Source organism: Neopsephotus bourkii, unplaced genomic scaffold (assembly GCF_033783945.1).
Source record: "Neopsephotus bourkii isolate Nb327-2 ecotype Australia unplaced genomic scaffold, CSIRO-AGI_Nbou_v1 NB_1767, whole genome shotgun sequence".
Classification (NCBI taxonomy): domain Eukaryota; kingdom Metazoa; phylum Chordata; class Aves; order Psittaciformes; family Psittacidae; genus Neopsephotus; species Neopsephotus bourkii.
In genome coordinates, this window is record NW_026902241.1 from 8,543,554 (window position 1) to 8,559,811 (window position 16,258).

Genomic DNA, 16,258 nt, shown 5'->3' on the forward strand with positions numbered 1-16,258 from the left:
CATTAACTTGCCCCTAGCAAGTGCTATTTGAGATGAAGCCTTAACATATCTTTCTTGTTTGTGGGATACTGGTATCTGCAAGCCATCTCACAGAAATACTTGGCATTACTGAGAACATCCTGCACAACTTTGCTTCTCTCTCACACATAGTACAATTTGTTGCTATGAAATCTCAGGAATACCAGTGACTGATTTTGTAAGTCAGTGAATATGTAATGTGTATCTAATAAGCAGCAGTAGATGAGACAACAAGCAAAATTAAAGTAAAATAAAAATGACCAACATAACTTTGTTTTGCTAATAAAGAGGAAAAAAAAACAAAACCCAGCACTAAAAGCAAGAATCACCATTACTTCCTCCTCTCACTTCTTTGCAAAATCCATCTCACTGGCTAAACACCAAAGCACTGCTCTATAGACACACTGCTCGCAGTGGGAAGAATCCCGTTTGCATTGTAAGTAATCCTTTGCTACCAAGGACACGAGCAAACATGCATAATCCTGGCAGTTCTCACCACACAGAAAGGCCTGAAGGCACCCACTGTGTTGAGGAGAGTGGAAGGCAGCCCTGGCACCTACCTTGCAGCTCTCACCCTCCAAGTATGAGGCAGCAACAGTGCCTGAAGCAAAGAAACACACTAACAATACCTTACGGTACTGACAGCTTTTTGTAAGTGAGAGGGATAAAGAGAGAAACTTCAAATCAGTAGCAGTAATTCCATACATGCCTGTTCTCATCCCATTTTTAAATCCAACATCTGGGATTTAAATTAGAAGAATAAGTGCTGATTACACTGTGGATTCACATTAATGTACTCTCACACTGAGTTGGCAGTGAACACCACAGGGATCTCCTGCCTCGGAGAAGGTGAGGCTGGCAGATGGTGCAGGTGCTCATGCTCTCCAGAGGCAAGATGATGCTATCACATGGGCAGTTATGATTTAAAATCACAGAATCCATTAGGTTGGAAAAGACCTTTAAGATCATCAAGTCCAACCATTCCCCTAGGACTGCCAAGACTACCACTAAACCATGTCACTGACAGCCCGACCTACACAGCTTTTGAACACTTCCAGGGATGGTGATTCCACCACTTCCCCTGGGCAGCCTGTTCCTATGCCTGATCACCCTCTCTGTGAGGAAATGTTTCCTAATGTCCAGTCTAAACCTCCCCTGCCACAGCTTGAGGCTTTTGCTTCTTGCCCTGTTACTTGTTACTTGGGAGAAGAGACCGACTTCCACCTCACTACAACCTCCTGTCAGGTAGTGGTAGAGAAAGAAATGGAACCGTGACACAGACTGAGGTATTTTGTTGCTGTGCCATGTCCCTGTGATTCTGCCTACTCTTCTTCACGTCAACCCTATTTTTCTATTTCCCTCACCTCCATCATGCAGCAGTTCCACGGTGACATCCCATTTGTCTTTTCCCACACAGAGGTTCCCAGCAGCACCATTCTGAGACAATTCAGTAATTTTCAGGGAGCTGAGCTCACATCTTTAGTCTACAGTGGACACTGACATATAGTAGAGACATACAGATTAGCTTAGATGAAGAACTGTGATTCACAGAGACACAAGAGTCCCATTCTTGTGAGTCTGTGGCTATTCACCTATTCCCTGCCAACAGTTCTGAAGTTTATTTTGGAGCCAGCATCAAAGGGACTTGAAGATAGTGCAGCAGAAATGCAGAAAGCTAAACAAAGAAGCAATTAAACCACCTTCTGGAACAAGACAACCTAAGAACCCTTTTAAGGTCATGCAAACTTCTACTTGAAATGCTTAAGACTTTGTATGCCTTTTACCCTAAGTTTCCATACCTCCTGCAGCAGCAGCCAAAGGTAATTCAGCCTCAAGAAAAGTTGGGAACAAATCAATAGGTGATTGTTGGAACAAGAGGAAGTAACATGAGCAATACAAGGTGCATCACACAAAGGTGAGTTACACTGTGCAGCATCCTGGCATGCACACCAGGAAAAGCAATAGTATTTAGCAGATGAATAACCAAATACATACATTGTCATACTTGTCTTTCCTTTACGTGATCCCAACTTTGTCAAAAGTAAACACAATTGCTGAGAAGTCACTGTAAAAGTACTGTGAAATCCAAGTACAAATCTGCCCATGTATGCGCTAATATTCCTAACTGGTTAATCAAGTCTTGAATTAAATGCTGGCTGTACATAGGACATTATGTTGAACCCACACAAACCAACACTGCCTTGTGTCAACATTGCTTTGTTCTTCTGATAGGTGATGCATTGTCTACCTGTTCTAAAGTATCTAAACAAAGCCCCATAGAAAGTATACAATACAGTCCTAACCTCAGTACTTTATCATTTTCCTGGCACACAGAAAGATTTTGTTGTGTAAAACCACCTGAATCACAACACATAAATTAAGGGCCTGGATCCTCAGAAGAGGCATACAATTGCAGTGAGGCAACACTTGGCATTGTCCCATCTTGGTTTTAGGCATTCAGCTCACAGACTGGATTTCAGCAGTCCTAGTCAGACTCCAAAACTCACATCAGTAGTGCTTGACAGAGCCTGGGTCGCCTGAGTGGCAAAGATTTGCCCTCTCACTGATGTGCTGACATGTTTTATATCCTGGCTGCAGAGGGAAAAAAACTGAAAATGAAAATCCTAAAGTAACATAGAAGCACCCAAGAAAAATGTTTCTCAAATCTAAACTCAGATGGTTCATGTACTGTACTGAACTAATCATTCATTTAGTCATCTATAGGAGCCTGGATTCCCTCGTAAGAAACCGCATTTCACTGTCATCTCTTCAGTGGTGAAAAGTGTGCTATGAAATTGGCAGACTTTGAGTAACAAGCTACTGCACTCACCTTGTCTGCATGAAGGAGTTCACACACAAATCCCCTCACCTTCCAGGAGAGCAGTGCAACAACCGGTCGTTCTGCATGGAGGGAGAACATTTTCCTTCTCTTCTGAGCCTGCTAGACAAGGGAAAGAGGACACACATGAAGCCGTAACTCTTCCCTAAGACAAGGACATGAACAAGGTGGAGAGGAATCCTGGTCTTCATTTGCTTCTAAAACTATGTGCTTTTTGTTTTAATTATGGTAATCTGACAAGGAACAGTAACCCATAAACTATTTTTCCCACTTCTATATCCTACTTTCCTACAAACATGTACTTCCCCCCTCAAAAAAAACCAACAAACAACCCTGCCCCTGAAAACCTAAGAGCTGTTTTTGAAGCTGGAGCTCCACAAATTAGATAGGACACATTTTCACAGAAAAAAAAAGTATTTACTGCTCTCAGACGAGCAATAAAAATACCCTTCAGGCAACTGTTCAAACTGTGAAAAGAGACCAAGTTACGTGATCTTTATTTGCTCCCTTCCCCCACACAGGCTCCTTGGCAGATGAAACACAAGAAAGCCCCCATTAGTATGCTCAGGAGGCAAAAGCTCAGGCTTGCCAGCCTTTTACCAGGCAACATGGTCAACATCAACCAGTACATGTCAATATGTGGCCCAACGAGCTGCATAAATAAGCAGGTTCTGGCATTTCCCGGTGGCTGGCACAGGCAGCTGTTGTAAAATGCATCACAGGAAGGTATAATGAACTCCTAGAAACACAACTGGACCGCATGAGGAAGAGCCAGCTCTAGGCAGTAAGTGATGCTGAGAGCACTTCTAAAGAGCCTGTGTGCATAAATAGAGACATAGATTCATTGCTTTACACCTAACTTTAGCGCACTTGACCCCACAACCACAGTGTACATGTGTCCATGACTTCCTAGGGCACTCTTTTCAAAGAGGAAAAAGCAAGTGCCAACCTTCCTCCTGCCCCCTCAAGGAAATGGCCCCATGCACATCACCTTATATGGTGAGACTATCCAGGTGCCAGTGTGAAGCTGAGCAGAGGAATCAGCTCTGCCCGAGAGACCAGTTTGTCACCTGCCAACTTTACTTTGGGGTATCACATGGGTTTGTCATCAATCTCAAATCAGTCTCCGTTTCTGCTGGCTCCAAAAGTGACAGTCTCCAGCTATCACACCTCTTCGCTGAGTCTTCCCATCCCTTCAGCCTGGCTCCAACCTGTATCTGTATCATTTACCCAGGCATCTGAAGACATCACTTTCCCCAGAGCTGCAGCCTCCAGGTCTTGTCCTTGTTGTGCTTTATCCCCAACCAGAAGCATGAGAGGTTGGTAGAGACCACTGGTAATGCTGGGAAAGCTGTTCCTGCAGTCTCTTCCTACCTCCTTCTCAGGAGGCAGCTGTGGCTGCTTACAAAGTTAAGCTCTGTGCTTCAAACCCTCATTTTAAACACACTTCAGGCTGGAAAAGCCTTCAGAAAGAAAAAAAACAAACACCAAAACCAAGCAACAACAAACACACACAACCTCCCAAAACCCCAAATCCAACACAAAACAAAAACCCTTTCAAATCAGTCAGATCTTTGCAAGCATTTGCAGAGTAACAGATTTCCTTTTTTAATCCATCACTTGATCAAATACTGAAAACTTATTTCTTTAAAGACAACTGCTATTTGACACAGAAATGCAACAAGTTAAAGGCCAAACTCTCGCTGCAAAGCACAGAGAATTTGCCGTAGTAACAGTAAATTACGCCAGTAATAGTGCACTGAAACGTGTACATTTTTATCTTTCCCAAATTTTACTCCCGAGAGTAATAAAACTACTTCTTTTTTTCACTAAAATTTCAAAGGTATATAGATGTTTACCTGATGCACCCACCTGGAACAGAATTTCACCCTGTCTGGAGGTGGTTTAATGGTTAAAATAGGGCACTGGACATCATGAAGTCCTAAATACACAAAATGCTTTACTTACTTATACTTTAATCCAGATTATAGCATAGCCAGTCAATGCTGCAGTACAAATATCTGGCAATAGCCAGAGCCAAGTCCCGTGTCAAAAAGGCATTATATCAGGCAGAAGAAAAGAGAGAGCTGTTCATCTCGGGTAAATTTAATGTCAAAATATATTGGCTGTGACTGCACTCCACAACTCAGCATAGCTTTGTATGGAAAATAAAATGCTCTGATTTATAGCATTCTAAATGTTTGCTAAATGCCTTAATTCCCCGCTCTTCTTTCAAAGTGGCTCTTCATTATTAGCTTACATAGTGTGCTATGTAAGGTGGATAATTTTTTCCCTAATTCCTTATTGACACCTTAAAAATCTGTATTTTACTAATATTCCTTTGAATAAGAAGTGTCTGCTTTACCTCGGCATTCAGTGATGAACAGCCGCATTCAGCTCCTTGTTACTATGGCAATATTACGTAGGAGGAACAGAAACAGACAGATGCTTTTATCTTCTCCCTTTGTACTTTGAATATACTCTCTTACACCACCATCCCCCCCCCCCTTTATTTTTGAACAAAACAGCCACAAAAGGGGATGGTGAAACGTTCAGAGAACCAAAACAAAGGTTGTTTTATTAACTTTGCTGTTATATTAACTGAAGATCAATTGCAAGGCTATGAATGAGATACAAACACCAAAGACCTTAGGAACTGATCTCACAGACAAAGTATTTTCTTTATTTTCATGGAAAATAGAGCCAAAACCCCAAAGTGTTTGTGACCTACTCTGCCTGCTTCTCAAGTAAAACTGAATGCCTTTGCTGCTCAGTAGTACCCAGGCAGTGGTGAGAGCAAGGACCAGTCACACAAACTTGCTGTTTCCCCTGGAAACAGCTGAAACAGTCAATGTAGGCACATTTGTGAATGTCGGGTGGGATTAAATCCCACTCTTTATGTGATCCCATCCAAGAGGCAATGGAAATAGGCTGCTGCGTGGCTGCTAACACCTCCTCTGTATTCATCTGCTTCTAAGTAGCAACGGTATAACACCTCCCTTCCCATGCAAAAAAAAAAAAAAGGGATGCAGAGTAAACTCTTCATGGTACTCAATGCAATATGAATAAAGTATTCAATCCTGCTGGGTGCAAACAGGATGTACAGCAAAACATCTCATTTGCACCTCCCGACTCAGCCATTTGCACCAGCTTTCCCTTGTTGTACCAGTCAAAGCAAACCAGATGAGTGAAGACCTCTAGCCCAAGCCACCAAGCTCTCAGGCCACGATGGCTGGCGTAGGGAGCAGACATGTTACGCAGCGCAGCCAGCTGAGCTCTGAGGGATAAGCTCTGCCACACACAGCTGGGAATCAGGCAGTGGCAGCACATCTTTCTGCAGCAAGGCTTGCTGTGTTCCTCCTTTTCTGCTTACAACTTGTATTCGTTCACCTGAGCTTAGCAATATACTTATTGCCTTCAAATTTCTTTTCAGATTCATCATTCTGAATAAAAAAGAACGGAAAATCATAAGACTTTTTTTCCCCAAAAAAATCAGCTTTCAAACTTAAGAAATGTATGTTTTAGCATTTCTAACCTCATAAACTGCATTTCCTCAGTTGCTCGTTCAGACGAGAGCACAATTTGGTAGATCACTTCCACACTGCCCTAGACAACCCATTTTTCTTTGCCCCAAAGAGCCTGCAATTTTGACATCTACACATTCTTAACATATGTCCCTGTGACTTTCAGCGTTTTTTAAATAACTTGCTGGTGGTGGCAGAGATTTCTGGTTACTCCATTTAAGCCAATGGGCCGTCGGATCACTCTTTCAGAAATTTCAGTAAACCCTTTGAAGTAATCCACAAATTATATATATTTATTATACCAGAAGGATTTTTAACTCCTGCTGTTATACAGACTAGAGTCTGCTTTGCCATACTTCTGGAAATTGATAATTGCAGAGAAATAAAGCCAGAAGCTGATTAATCTTAACTTCTCAGCGAGGCATTTCCCATGAGCAGCAGAGAGAAGCACTATAGAGACATACATTTCATAGAGCTCCAAAAAAGGGAAATAAAAGGAGACACCCTCCAACAGTAAAGTGTCAGTATGACACATAACAAGGTTAGCAACAGGGATGTGAATGCCATACTGTACACAATGAGCATTCCCAAACATACCATGAACTGAAAACCAGTCCAAAAGGCATTGTAAGCATTGACATGAATTCAGTATTTGCTATTTCACAGTTATTCCCCCCTGCAATATTGCCAGTTTTAAATTAAAGATATCATGGTGATCATTAACAGTATCTGGGTCAGACTATTTCCCATTTTGACAGAAGCTTATTGTAAGCTCAGTGGGAAAAATTAAGAAGCCATGAGATTTAAAGGGATGGATTAATATTTTTCTTCTACTTGTAATTTAAAGGAATCACTTGCTGATGGCATCTTGGGCATTATCCTCCAGATACAGCTGCCAAGCCAAATTATTTCACCGCAAGATGACCTGCATAAGGTCCGCACACAGTATTTCCTCAAAGTTAAAAGCAGCTACCTATGAACTGAAAAAAACCCAAAACCATTCTCCATAGAATAAACGGTTGAATACAGTGACCAGTACAAAATATCTACATAACAAGTACTTAACACCATGGTAACAGTGTTCCTTTTCAACGATGCCTGTGCCTGTCTGGAGAACAGATTTCAGTCACTGCAAACAGATGTGGAGAAGGCACATACACGTATGGGACAGCACTCTTAGTTACAGCAATGAAATTTCCTCTCAAGACCCATTCTGTATTTCACACAGTGGCAAAAAAAGAGTAAATCCTAACAACACATAGCTCCACACAACAACCTCCCAGAAACACTTATTCAACTATTTGTTCTTTTCTCTTTGCTTTGAAATGTTGTGCTTTGGGGGTGAGGGATGGGAGGGAAGTGGAGGTGGATTTAACTCATTGTCAGAAGAGAAGCTATAATAGTGGTTGCCAGAGCAAGGATAAAAAAAGGGTGTGGGGATATGGACATGAGTGTACCATATGAGCATCTATGAAAAAGTCTCAATCTCTGTTAAGACCTTCAGATAACTAGGCAGTAAGTAAGTAAGAATGGTTTCAAAGAACACAACCATAGTTACTGTATGAATATATAGGGAGAATAAATAAATACACAAATAAATTAGTGAAGCCACAGCTTCCTACTGAGCACTGTTATCTGTTTCCCAGAGAGAGCTCAGTCACTGCCCAGCATGGGAGGACACGTTCCCGTGTGGCTGTCCCGATCATGGGTGTCCCCAGGGAAAGAGGGGAGGTGATGAGCAGCACAACCATGGGACAGGGCAAGAACAGCCTGGTCTCAGTCCCACCTCGAATGGTTCTGTGGTCTCAGTCCCACACTTGTGGACACACGTTTCTCCCTTGTGAGGGCCTGGACACTGCCTCCCATGAAGACCCCTGCTCTGGGGTCTGGTCCTATGTTCCCCAGTGCCTCATGGCTTCTCCCTGGTAATTACTACCCGGTGCTTCCCACACCAAGCCCCTCTTCCTGAGAGCTTTGCTTTTATTTGCCCCACAGCTGTTCTGCTTATAAATAGTTTCTGTTAGCTTTTAATGTAAAGCGTTGGGAGTTCCATCACTCAGTGTTGCTCCCACTTGGGTTTTGCCATTCAGGCAATGCTCTGGCAGAGAAAATGCTGCAAATTATTTCCCATGCCCTCGCTATGTGACTTACCTGACGAAGCATTAGTAATACACCGACAGGTGAAACGCAGGCAGACACGTGAATGCTAAAAAAAGAATCACAATACTAGAAATCCCTACACTTTGCTCTCTTCTGCACTAATTGCTAAGAAGCTAATAGCTTCCATGCTAATTTACTTTTATGCTTAATTAGGAACTTCTTTTTCACTCAAAGCTCAGCTTTCATCTGCACTCAGAAGTGAGATGACAGGAAAGATGATGGAACTATTACATTCCTTTGGTCAGTGTGCCGAAAGCTAAGTAACAGCTGTCCCTCACTCAACAGTTCATTTAACCACAATGTGAAACGAATCTGGGGAGAGTGGAAATGGTTCTTGAAGATTTTTTTATGCCTAGCACTTCCATCCAAGATGTGAGCTCTCACTGTAAGAATCACCCACGATCATTACCGCAAGACACCTTACTGAAAAACAGACTGAATGCTTTTGATATCTTCAACATCATAAGAACAAATCAACCAAGAAAACTTTAAGCCATTCCAGAGCTCTCAACCTTTTATCATACATTGCAAAGAAGAGAAACAATCTGACTTTAAAAACGATGTCCTTCTAAAAAAACCCTTCCACATCTCTTTCAATAAAATTAAAAGGGGCTGAAAGCCCTGATGTCATTGTCTGTGCACTCATCTCACTGCTATCACCAGGAAGCAGCTTATCCCCCTGGAGAAAGCCCCTCACCCACACCACATCCATTTGCTGGCTTGCTCCTGCAGCCAGGTGGAGATGTGGGCTGGAGTGCATCAGTTGAGAAGCTCTGCTAAAGTAATTCCTTCAGTTAGTGCCATGATGTGCCCCATGTTCTCAGAAACCAGCTGAGTACCTATGAGTAACAGACTCCCAGCGCTGTTTCAGAGACTATTGCTTCAGTTTTTCCTCCCTGGGAAGGGAAAAGAAAAATTCCTGCTGTTCTCAGCAGCCAGGTACTCAGCTGCAGTAACTCTGGTGCTGCCTGAGATGCGCTGGAAGGGTCGTTCATCGGCCTCACTCTATGCTCACCTGTAGCACAGGTGTCAGCTGGGAGTTCACACATCACTGTAACTGGTCATTGCAAAGCAGTGATTTCTTTTTCAAGAAGTTATCAGAGCCAAACCTTCTCAAAAGCTCTTCCTCTCTTTACAAAACTGCCGCTTTTCTGAAGGGAGAAAAATGAATGTGCCTTTAAGTATCTCAGAAAACCACCCACAAAACACTCCCCAAATGGAAGGAAAGCTGCTGCTCGGGACAAACATCACTCTGCTATCGGGAAAGCTGCCAGTGGGTGCTTTTGCTGCCCAGCAACGTGGGATCCATTCAGCATGGCTGGGGAGGCAGGTGGGGCTCATGGACAGCGGCCCATGGGGAATGCTCTTTATTTGAGCTTTGCAAGCATTTCAGTGAGGAAGACCACAAAAGAACACAAAAGCCAGGCAACAACATGCTCTCCCCACAATTTTGAGAATAAAGATGGTACTAATTGCATCAAGGGGGTGAGAAAGCTGAGATTTGGGCTAGGACCCCAGAGCAAACTCAGGGATGCACTAGGCTGGGGCTTTTCAGTTAGAGAAACATGGGCTTCACCTGTGTCTAGCTCCTCCAGGCTGGCTCAGAAACAGTGGCATGGTCACCACCACCTATTAGCTACCTATTAAGAAAAAAGGGAAACACCCATAATGCATTGTTGTTATTTTCTTTTTCTACCATAAATCACACTGATGTGTTTGGAGAAAGAAGAGAAGCTATCTACCCTGAAGCAAGTATTGATTGTTTCAAGCATCCATGGCACCAGCTGCTCGTAATTCTCTTTCAGCAGCTAAAAGCACTATGAGTGGGAGGCTTAGGCTGAGGCACTTTGAACATGGCTAATATACTGTAAAAAGCAAATGTAGTGATTTCCAGGTTGCTTGACAGTTCTTACAGAAAAGGCAGATCCATGCCACCTGAGAAGTATTAGATGTATTAGAATACGTCTAATCTGTTCACTGACACAGAACAGCTCTTACATCAATACTTACAGCAAAGGGAAATGTGTGGGAAGCTCTGCAGGCTGGAAATCGGGGACTTGCCCTTGCCTTGGTTGAGCACAGGACAGAAGAGCTTCTGTTTCACAGCATCCCACTTGCATTTTCCAGTTGTGCCAAGAGCCCCATGTCCTCACCTCATGCCTTGGGCACAGGAAGGCTCAGACTGACTGTGGATCAGTGGGATGGGGGTGCTGTGGTGAGGAGTCTCAGTTCTTGGCACTTCAGACACCTCTTGCTCTTTCAACAAGAAAAGAACCATGACTAGTTTGTGATCTGATGCTTATTGGCATTATAAAATGGATCTTGGATAGCAATGCTGCACAGAGACAAATGCAATGACCTATTAGAAGGTTTTCACTGCTGTCTCAATCTCCACAAACATTTTTGCCTTTTGAAGCCTGCTGCTGGGCTCAAACATCTACTTACACCAAACAGTAATGAAGTGAATAAACATTTTATAATGTTTAATTGTCCTGGGTTCAGCTTAAACTATGACATTTATTTACCTAAAATTTTTGGATGCTAGAATCCAACAGTTTTCTTTTTAACTGAAAAGAAAAAAAAACAACCCAACCAAAAGGTAAGCTACATGCAAGATTAACAGAAGCTACTGCTAGTATGTAGGAAGCAACTTCTCTGCCTATTCTACTATCCCTTTTAAGATTTATGAGCATTTCAGGTGAAAGTACTCAGAACACTCAGGTCATTATTTATTGTTAAAAGAGAACAGAAAAGTAACAAATAGTGAAAATAATAAATCTTGATGTTAAGGTTCAATGAAGGAGGTACTGTTTCAGGCAGCGTTAGTTACACAACTCCAGAGAGCTCAGTGGCTCTTGACATCCAGCCCAAAATCAGAACTGTGTACCATCATCCCAGGATGAGCCCATCTCAGGCCCACTTCCAGTTATCACACATGATGACTTTCCTAACACAAAAGACCTTACTTGCATGATCTCTGGACAGCTTTGCGCAAATTAGATCTTTAAGGTGGGGGAAAGTATCTACACAGGAAGTCTCCAAGTTTTCAGATTGCTCTTTCTAGTGGACTTTGAGCAGGTTCCTCCTTTGTCACACTTGGCAGTCCCTTTCAATCCACCCCCCCACACCTATTAATGCTGTATTTGCTGCTCCTGTGCATTCAGAGTGACTTTTCTTCTGCGCTTGAGGCTGAACAAAGCAGCTTTCAGCCTCATAAGTAAGCTTTACCATACTTCAGCCCTTAATGAGTGAAGCACTTTTCACTGGAATTTGAGACACTGATTATAGTCAATATGAAGGCACAGAGCAGTTGTAAGAAACATTTGTAAGAGTCCAGGATGCTCTTTTATAAACTTGCATTCTGAAGACAAGCATAAGAGGAAAACTCAGCTACAACACTACTATTACTGTTTTCCTTATTGTTAGAAGAGGGGAAAACAAACAAGTGGGTCTGACATCACTCTAGTATAAATTAAGTTTGGCAGATAATTGCCAATTGTTAAGGCATATTTGCTTGAAAATGTGACTGAAACATGGTCAATATGGTAGAAGTACATGCAAACTCAGAATGGTGCAATGATGCGTGTGTTTCATAGCTAGCACTACAAATAACCTCCTTTACTTGCTTAAATGAAATAGAATTACTCTCCATACATTCTCAAGACATGTAATTTTCTCTCTGGCCTTTGAACGTAGCTATTTCACACCTGTGCTATATTGGTTCACTATTTTTTCAATAGCTGTACCAATGCATTTAATAAATATTTTCTCGAAGCATCTTCCCTGTCATTCCTGATTCTGGGGGGAAAAATGGGCAAAAAATATTTGAACAAACCTGGAGCAAAAGAGAATGTTACATAAAATGTAGCAGATCACTATGTTATCCAATTAATCTACAGAAAGATTATCTCCTACGATTTCATGGAACAGTCAACACAGACATCATTTGGTGTAAAAAAAACTGACATGAAATATTTAATTCCCAATTTGCAGCAATAAACTATGTTTTACTCTAAGAAAATTCAACTTACCATGTTTCTACATGCTCAAACATTCATTTACAAAACGTTTTCCATTCTGTAAACACAGTACCACAGTAAATATGTAATTCTCACTTTTGTTCTGAGAAGCTGGGTACCACCACCACGAGAGCGGCAGTAAGTGACCGAGACGATATAAGCATGGGAAGATTTACCTTCCCACCGGGAATTTCAGTCCGCTGAGCCTCTCCCGCCCCCTCCTCGCCTCTGAGCCCCGACGAGCGCCAGCTGCGGTCACAGCTGGAAGGCCGGGACCAGCTGACAAAGGATGGGACCGCTTCCCTCTCTCCCTCCTTTCTTTTTACATCGACAGCAGCTCGAAAGGTCGGATGAGCCTGAATCACTGCCTGGGAGGGGGCTGAAACCCGGAAGTCTGCACAGACCCAGCCTCTCACCTCTCGCTCACTGGAGCAAGCTCTGACCCGCTGCCTTTTGTCTGGGGCTCCCCCAGAGGACCGCTCCTGGCCACCGCCGCCCCCGCTTCGCCAGGGCCCAGCTAACTCCGCTGTCATCGCGACTGCCGCCGGGCCGGGCTCGTCCCGCTGAATGCCCGGGGTAGCGAGTTGGTTGGAGCCGAGTCGGCGGTGCCTGTACGGACACCCATCCCGAACAGGCACCTGCACCCGCTAACGCACGGTTACCAGTCTGTCACCTGGGTCGTGAGGACACCTCGACAGCGAACGCGAGCGCTCCGGCAGCCCCCGACTAGGAACAGCCCAAAGCGAGGCTACCAAGGCTACTGCAACACAGGAATTGAGTCATTTATTCAAATAAATAAAAATGAACTTTTATGTACAAATATACAAAATCATTACGCACGTCTTACAAAGTGGTCAGAAGTCTTAAAAAACACAGGGGGAAAGGCAGAAGGGGCACTGGGGGGGACGGACACGACGACGCCCACAGCCACCTCCTCTCCTTCCCGGCCCCCTGCTCCTGCCGGGCGGAGGCCGGCGCCTCTCCTTTGTCCCTCAGCCGGGCGGCGGCACCGCCCCGGGGACCAGCTTCGGGCCGTTGCCCCGCTGCCACTCGCCGGGTCGCCGCCGGCGCAGCCGACATCACAAAGGAGACAACAGCTACGGACACCGGATGGCGACCCCGCCTCCGCCCCGGGCCCCGCCGCCCTTCGAGCCGCTCTCCCGGTCCCCCGGAGGGGCTCAGAGGGTGCTCAGGTGCGGCAGCGTCTCCAACCTGTCTGGGCGATCTCGCCCGGCCGCACTCTCCACGCCGCGCAGCCACTCGGTGCATTTCCGCACCAGCCCCTCGTCCACCGCGGCCCCCGCCGCCTCCTCCTCCTCGTACTCCTCGTCGTCGTAGCGGTGCTTCTCGTTGAGCAGCGATATCTTCAGCAGGGCGCGCAAGTCCCCGCTGCCCGCCCGGGCGCCGCGCCGAGCAAGGGTAGGGGTAGCTCTGCCGCCGGGGCCGGACCCGGGCTGCCCCCGCTGCCGCTCCAGGCTGCGGCGCTGCAGCACCCGGACGGCCTCCGGCGGCAGGCTCAGCGAGAACCGCGGCGCCGTCTCTCCCGGTGCCCCGCCGAGGCTCTCGCAGGAGCGGCTGCCCGGCCCCGGCGCACCCGGGCGGCCCCGTGGCTGCGGTGGGGCAGGCGGCGGGCGCACCCCGCGTTCGGCCGGCGGCCTCCGCGGTGGCTGTCGCTGCAGGGAAGAGCAGGGCCAGGAGCTGGAGAGGGGGCCTGCCCGCTCGGGGGGCGCCCCCCGCGCCTTCCTCGCCGCCTTCTCCTCCGCGGGCCGGGGCGCTGCCTTCTTGGGGGCCGCCGTCGCCGCTGTCAGCTTCTTGGGCTGCGCCCGGGCAGCGACGGGGGAAGCGGTGGGCGCCGGCAGGATGGGCGGCAGGGACGCGGTGCGGCCGGGCGCTCCCTCCGGCTCCTCGCCACGGGCCCAGGCGGCGCATCTCCCCGCCGGCGGGCAGGGCCCCGCAGCGCGCCGGGGCTGCAGCCCCATGGCCAGGGGTGGGCGACAAGCCCCAGACGGCGGCGGCGGCAACAGCGCGGGATCCGTCTGCGCTGACTGCCGCTGCCTTTCTCCCCGCGATAACCCGCCCCCCTTCCCTCCCTTCGCCCGCCCTGGGAACACCCTTCCTCGGCGTGGGGTGGGCGGGCGGGACGGCGCCCTCCCGGCGATAGCCCGGTACCGTGGCTCGGCCGCCGCTGCTGCGCTGCTGCCTCTCCCCGCACGTCTCCCACCCAGCCCACAGCGGACCCGAAGGGACGGGAAGGGCCGGCGGGCTCTAAATCCCTCCCAGAGCCCTCAAGCGTTCAAGTGTGAAAGGGCGGGCTTTTCATGTCATGGTAAAGCAGCACCTTCGCGCCATCTTCAAAACATGAATGGTATTGTGAACTCGTCGACCCCTTGCACGACCGTGAGCAAGGAAGGGTAAGCGGAGCGGACGGGAGCGCTGTCCGCTACACGAGTACCTACAGCAGTCTTGCACCACATGGAACTCCAAAACGCGCAAACATTTGGAGAACAAGAAGAGCATAACTGTGTAACGAAGAACCTCATCTAAAGATCCCTCTTCCCAGCCTCAGTGCCTTCTGTGATCGAGAAAAAAAGCACAATGCTCAGCACTTGCGTTGTGCTTATTTGTTGTGTTGGGAACTTTTGTTTTTAAGGAGGAAGACAGTAATTTCCTACCTTTTAAGCTACCCAAAACAAAAACAAAGGTCTGGAAAGGTTACATGGGACAGTAGTAGGTAAGTAAACACATACTTCCTACAAATTCAACATTACTCCCACTTCAAAATTTAGTCTAAAAGATTACAGCGTATTATTTCTACAGATTTTACTTGGGTAGGATGTATGCAATCCGTAAGGGCAGATCTCCCCCCATCTGGTTTGACACTGCCAGAAAAGGGTACCACACAGTGCAGATGCACCAACTGTGAAGTTCTGAAATATTCACACAAAGCAAACAAAGACAGGATGAGAATGAGCAACTGATACCAACAAAACAACAGAGCGTATGCTCTGGCTGCAGATGAAGAAACAATCTTTAAATGCTCCGGAGAGAAAAAACAAGAAAGCACATGATGTAACAGACCTAAGCGCATGTAAAAGTATATGAGCTCATGGAACTTTTGGACCTCAGTTCTTGAACCCGTTCTGTTCATGTAATCTTAAGGTTAGCTGATGAGTGTTAACTTTGTTATTTACCATTGCACATGCGTATCTGAGTAACTAATACCATTCTAACTAAACACAACAGCGAAGCTGATTGTGTAAACAACTGGTGAGTGACAAACAACACCAATGCTGGAGCCCACAACTGCCTGCTCCTGAAGCACCAGCTGATCTCCATGGTGCCAGCTGTGGTCCATGGCAATGACAATATAACATCCGTCACCACCTACATGCATACTGGCTCATCTCCAGTGCAAACTGGAAACAAAAAAGAACCAAGAACTCACCCAAGGGTACACCCAAGGGCTGTGACGGGCAAAGCTGGAGAGGCTGTCTACCACCCCACCGCACAGTACACTAATAGGCCCAAGAGCCTGCTACAGTGCCCAGAATGCCTGAGTTCCCTGTCACCAGCAGGAAGGATTGTTTCCACAAATCTAATAACCAACTTTGTATGTACTCATATACATATCCTACTTTTTATACTTTCATATTTAATTTTCAGCCCTTTATAGTGGATTCCTAAATAAACAGTTTAGG

General features: G+C 46.1%; 1 protein-coding gene and 1 long non-coding RNA gene across 5 annotated transcripts in view; both read right to left on the reverse strand.

Annotated features, from left to right (window-relative positions):
• The window catches only part of LOC133225765 (uncharacterized), a 63,284-nt gene extending 50,327 nt beyond the window's left edge, over positions 1-12,957 (reverse strand). Inside the window, exons 1-3 of one of the 4 annotated variants that reach the window (XR_009729267.1) lie at positions 12,737-12,957; positions 10,118-10,181; positions 2,849-2,956 (exon numbers count right to left, since the gene is read on the reverse strand). This is a non-coding gene — a long non-coding RNA (uncharacterized LOC133225765). Of the gene's footprint in view, positions 1-2,848; positions 2,960-10,117; positions 10,182-12,572 lie in introns of all 4 variants that reach the window. The other 3 variants (XR_009729266.1, XR_009729265.1, XR_009729264.1) reach the window with 3 other exon arrangements.
• A 675-nt stretch (positions 12,958-13,632) lies between these two features.
• PRR18 (proline rich 18) lies at positions 13,633-14,795 on the reverse strand. The gene has a single exon (XM_061378796.1). The coding sequence runs from the start codon at positions 14,537-14,539 to the stop codon at positions 13,739-13,741; it is 801 nt and encodes a 266-aa protein (XP_061234780.1). The 5' UTR covers positions 14,540-14,795; the 3' UTR covers positions 13,633-13,738.
• Positions 14,796-16,258: the final 1,463 nt, after the last annotated feature.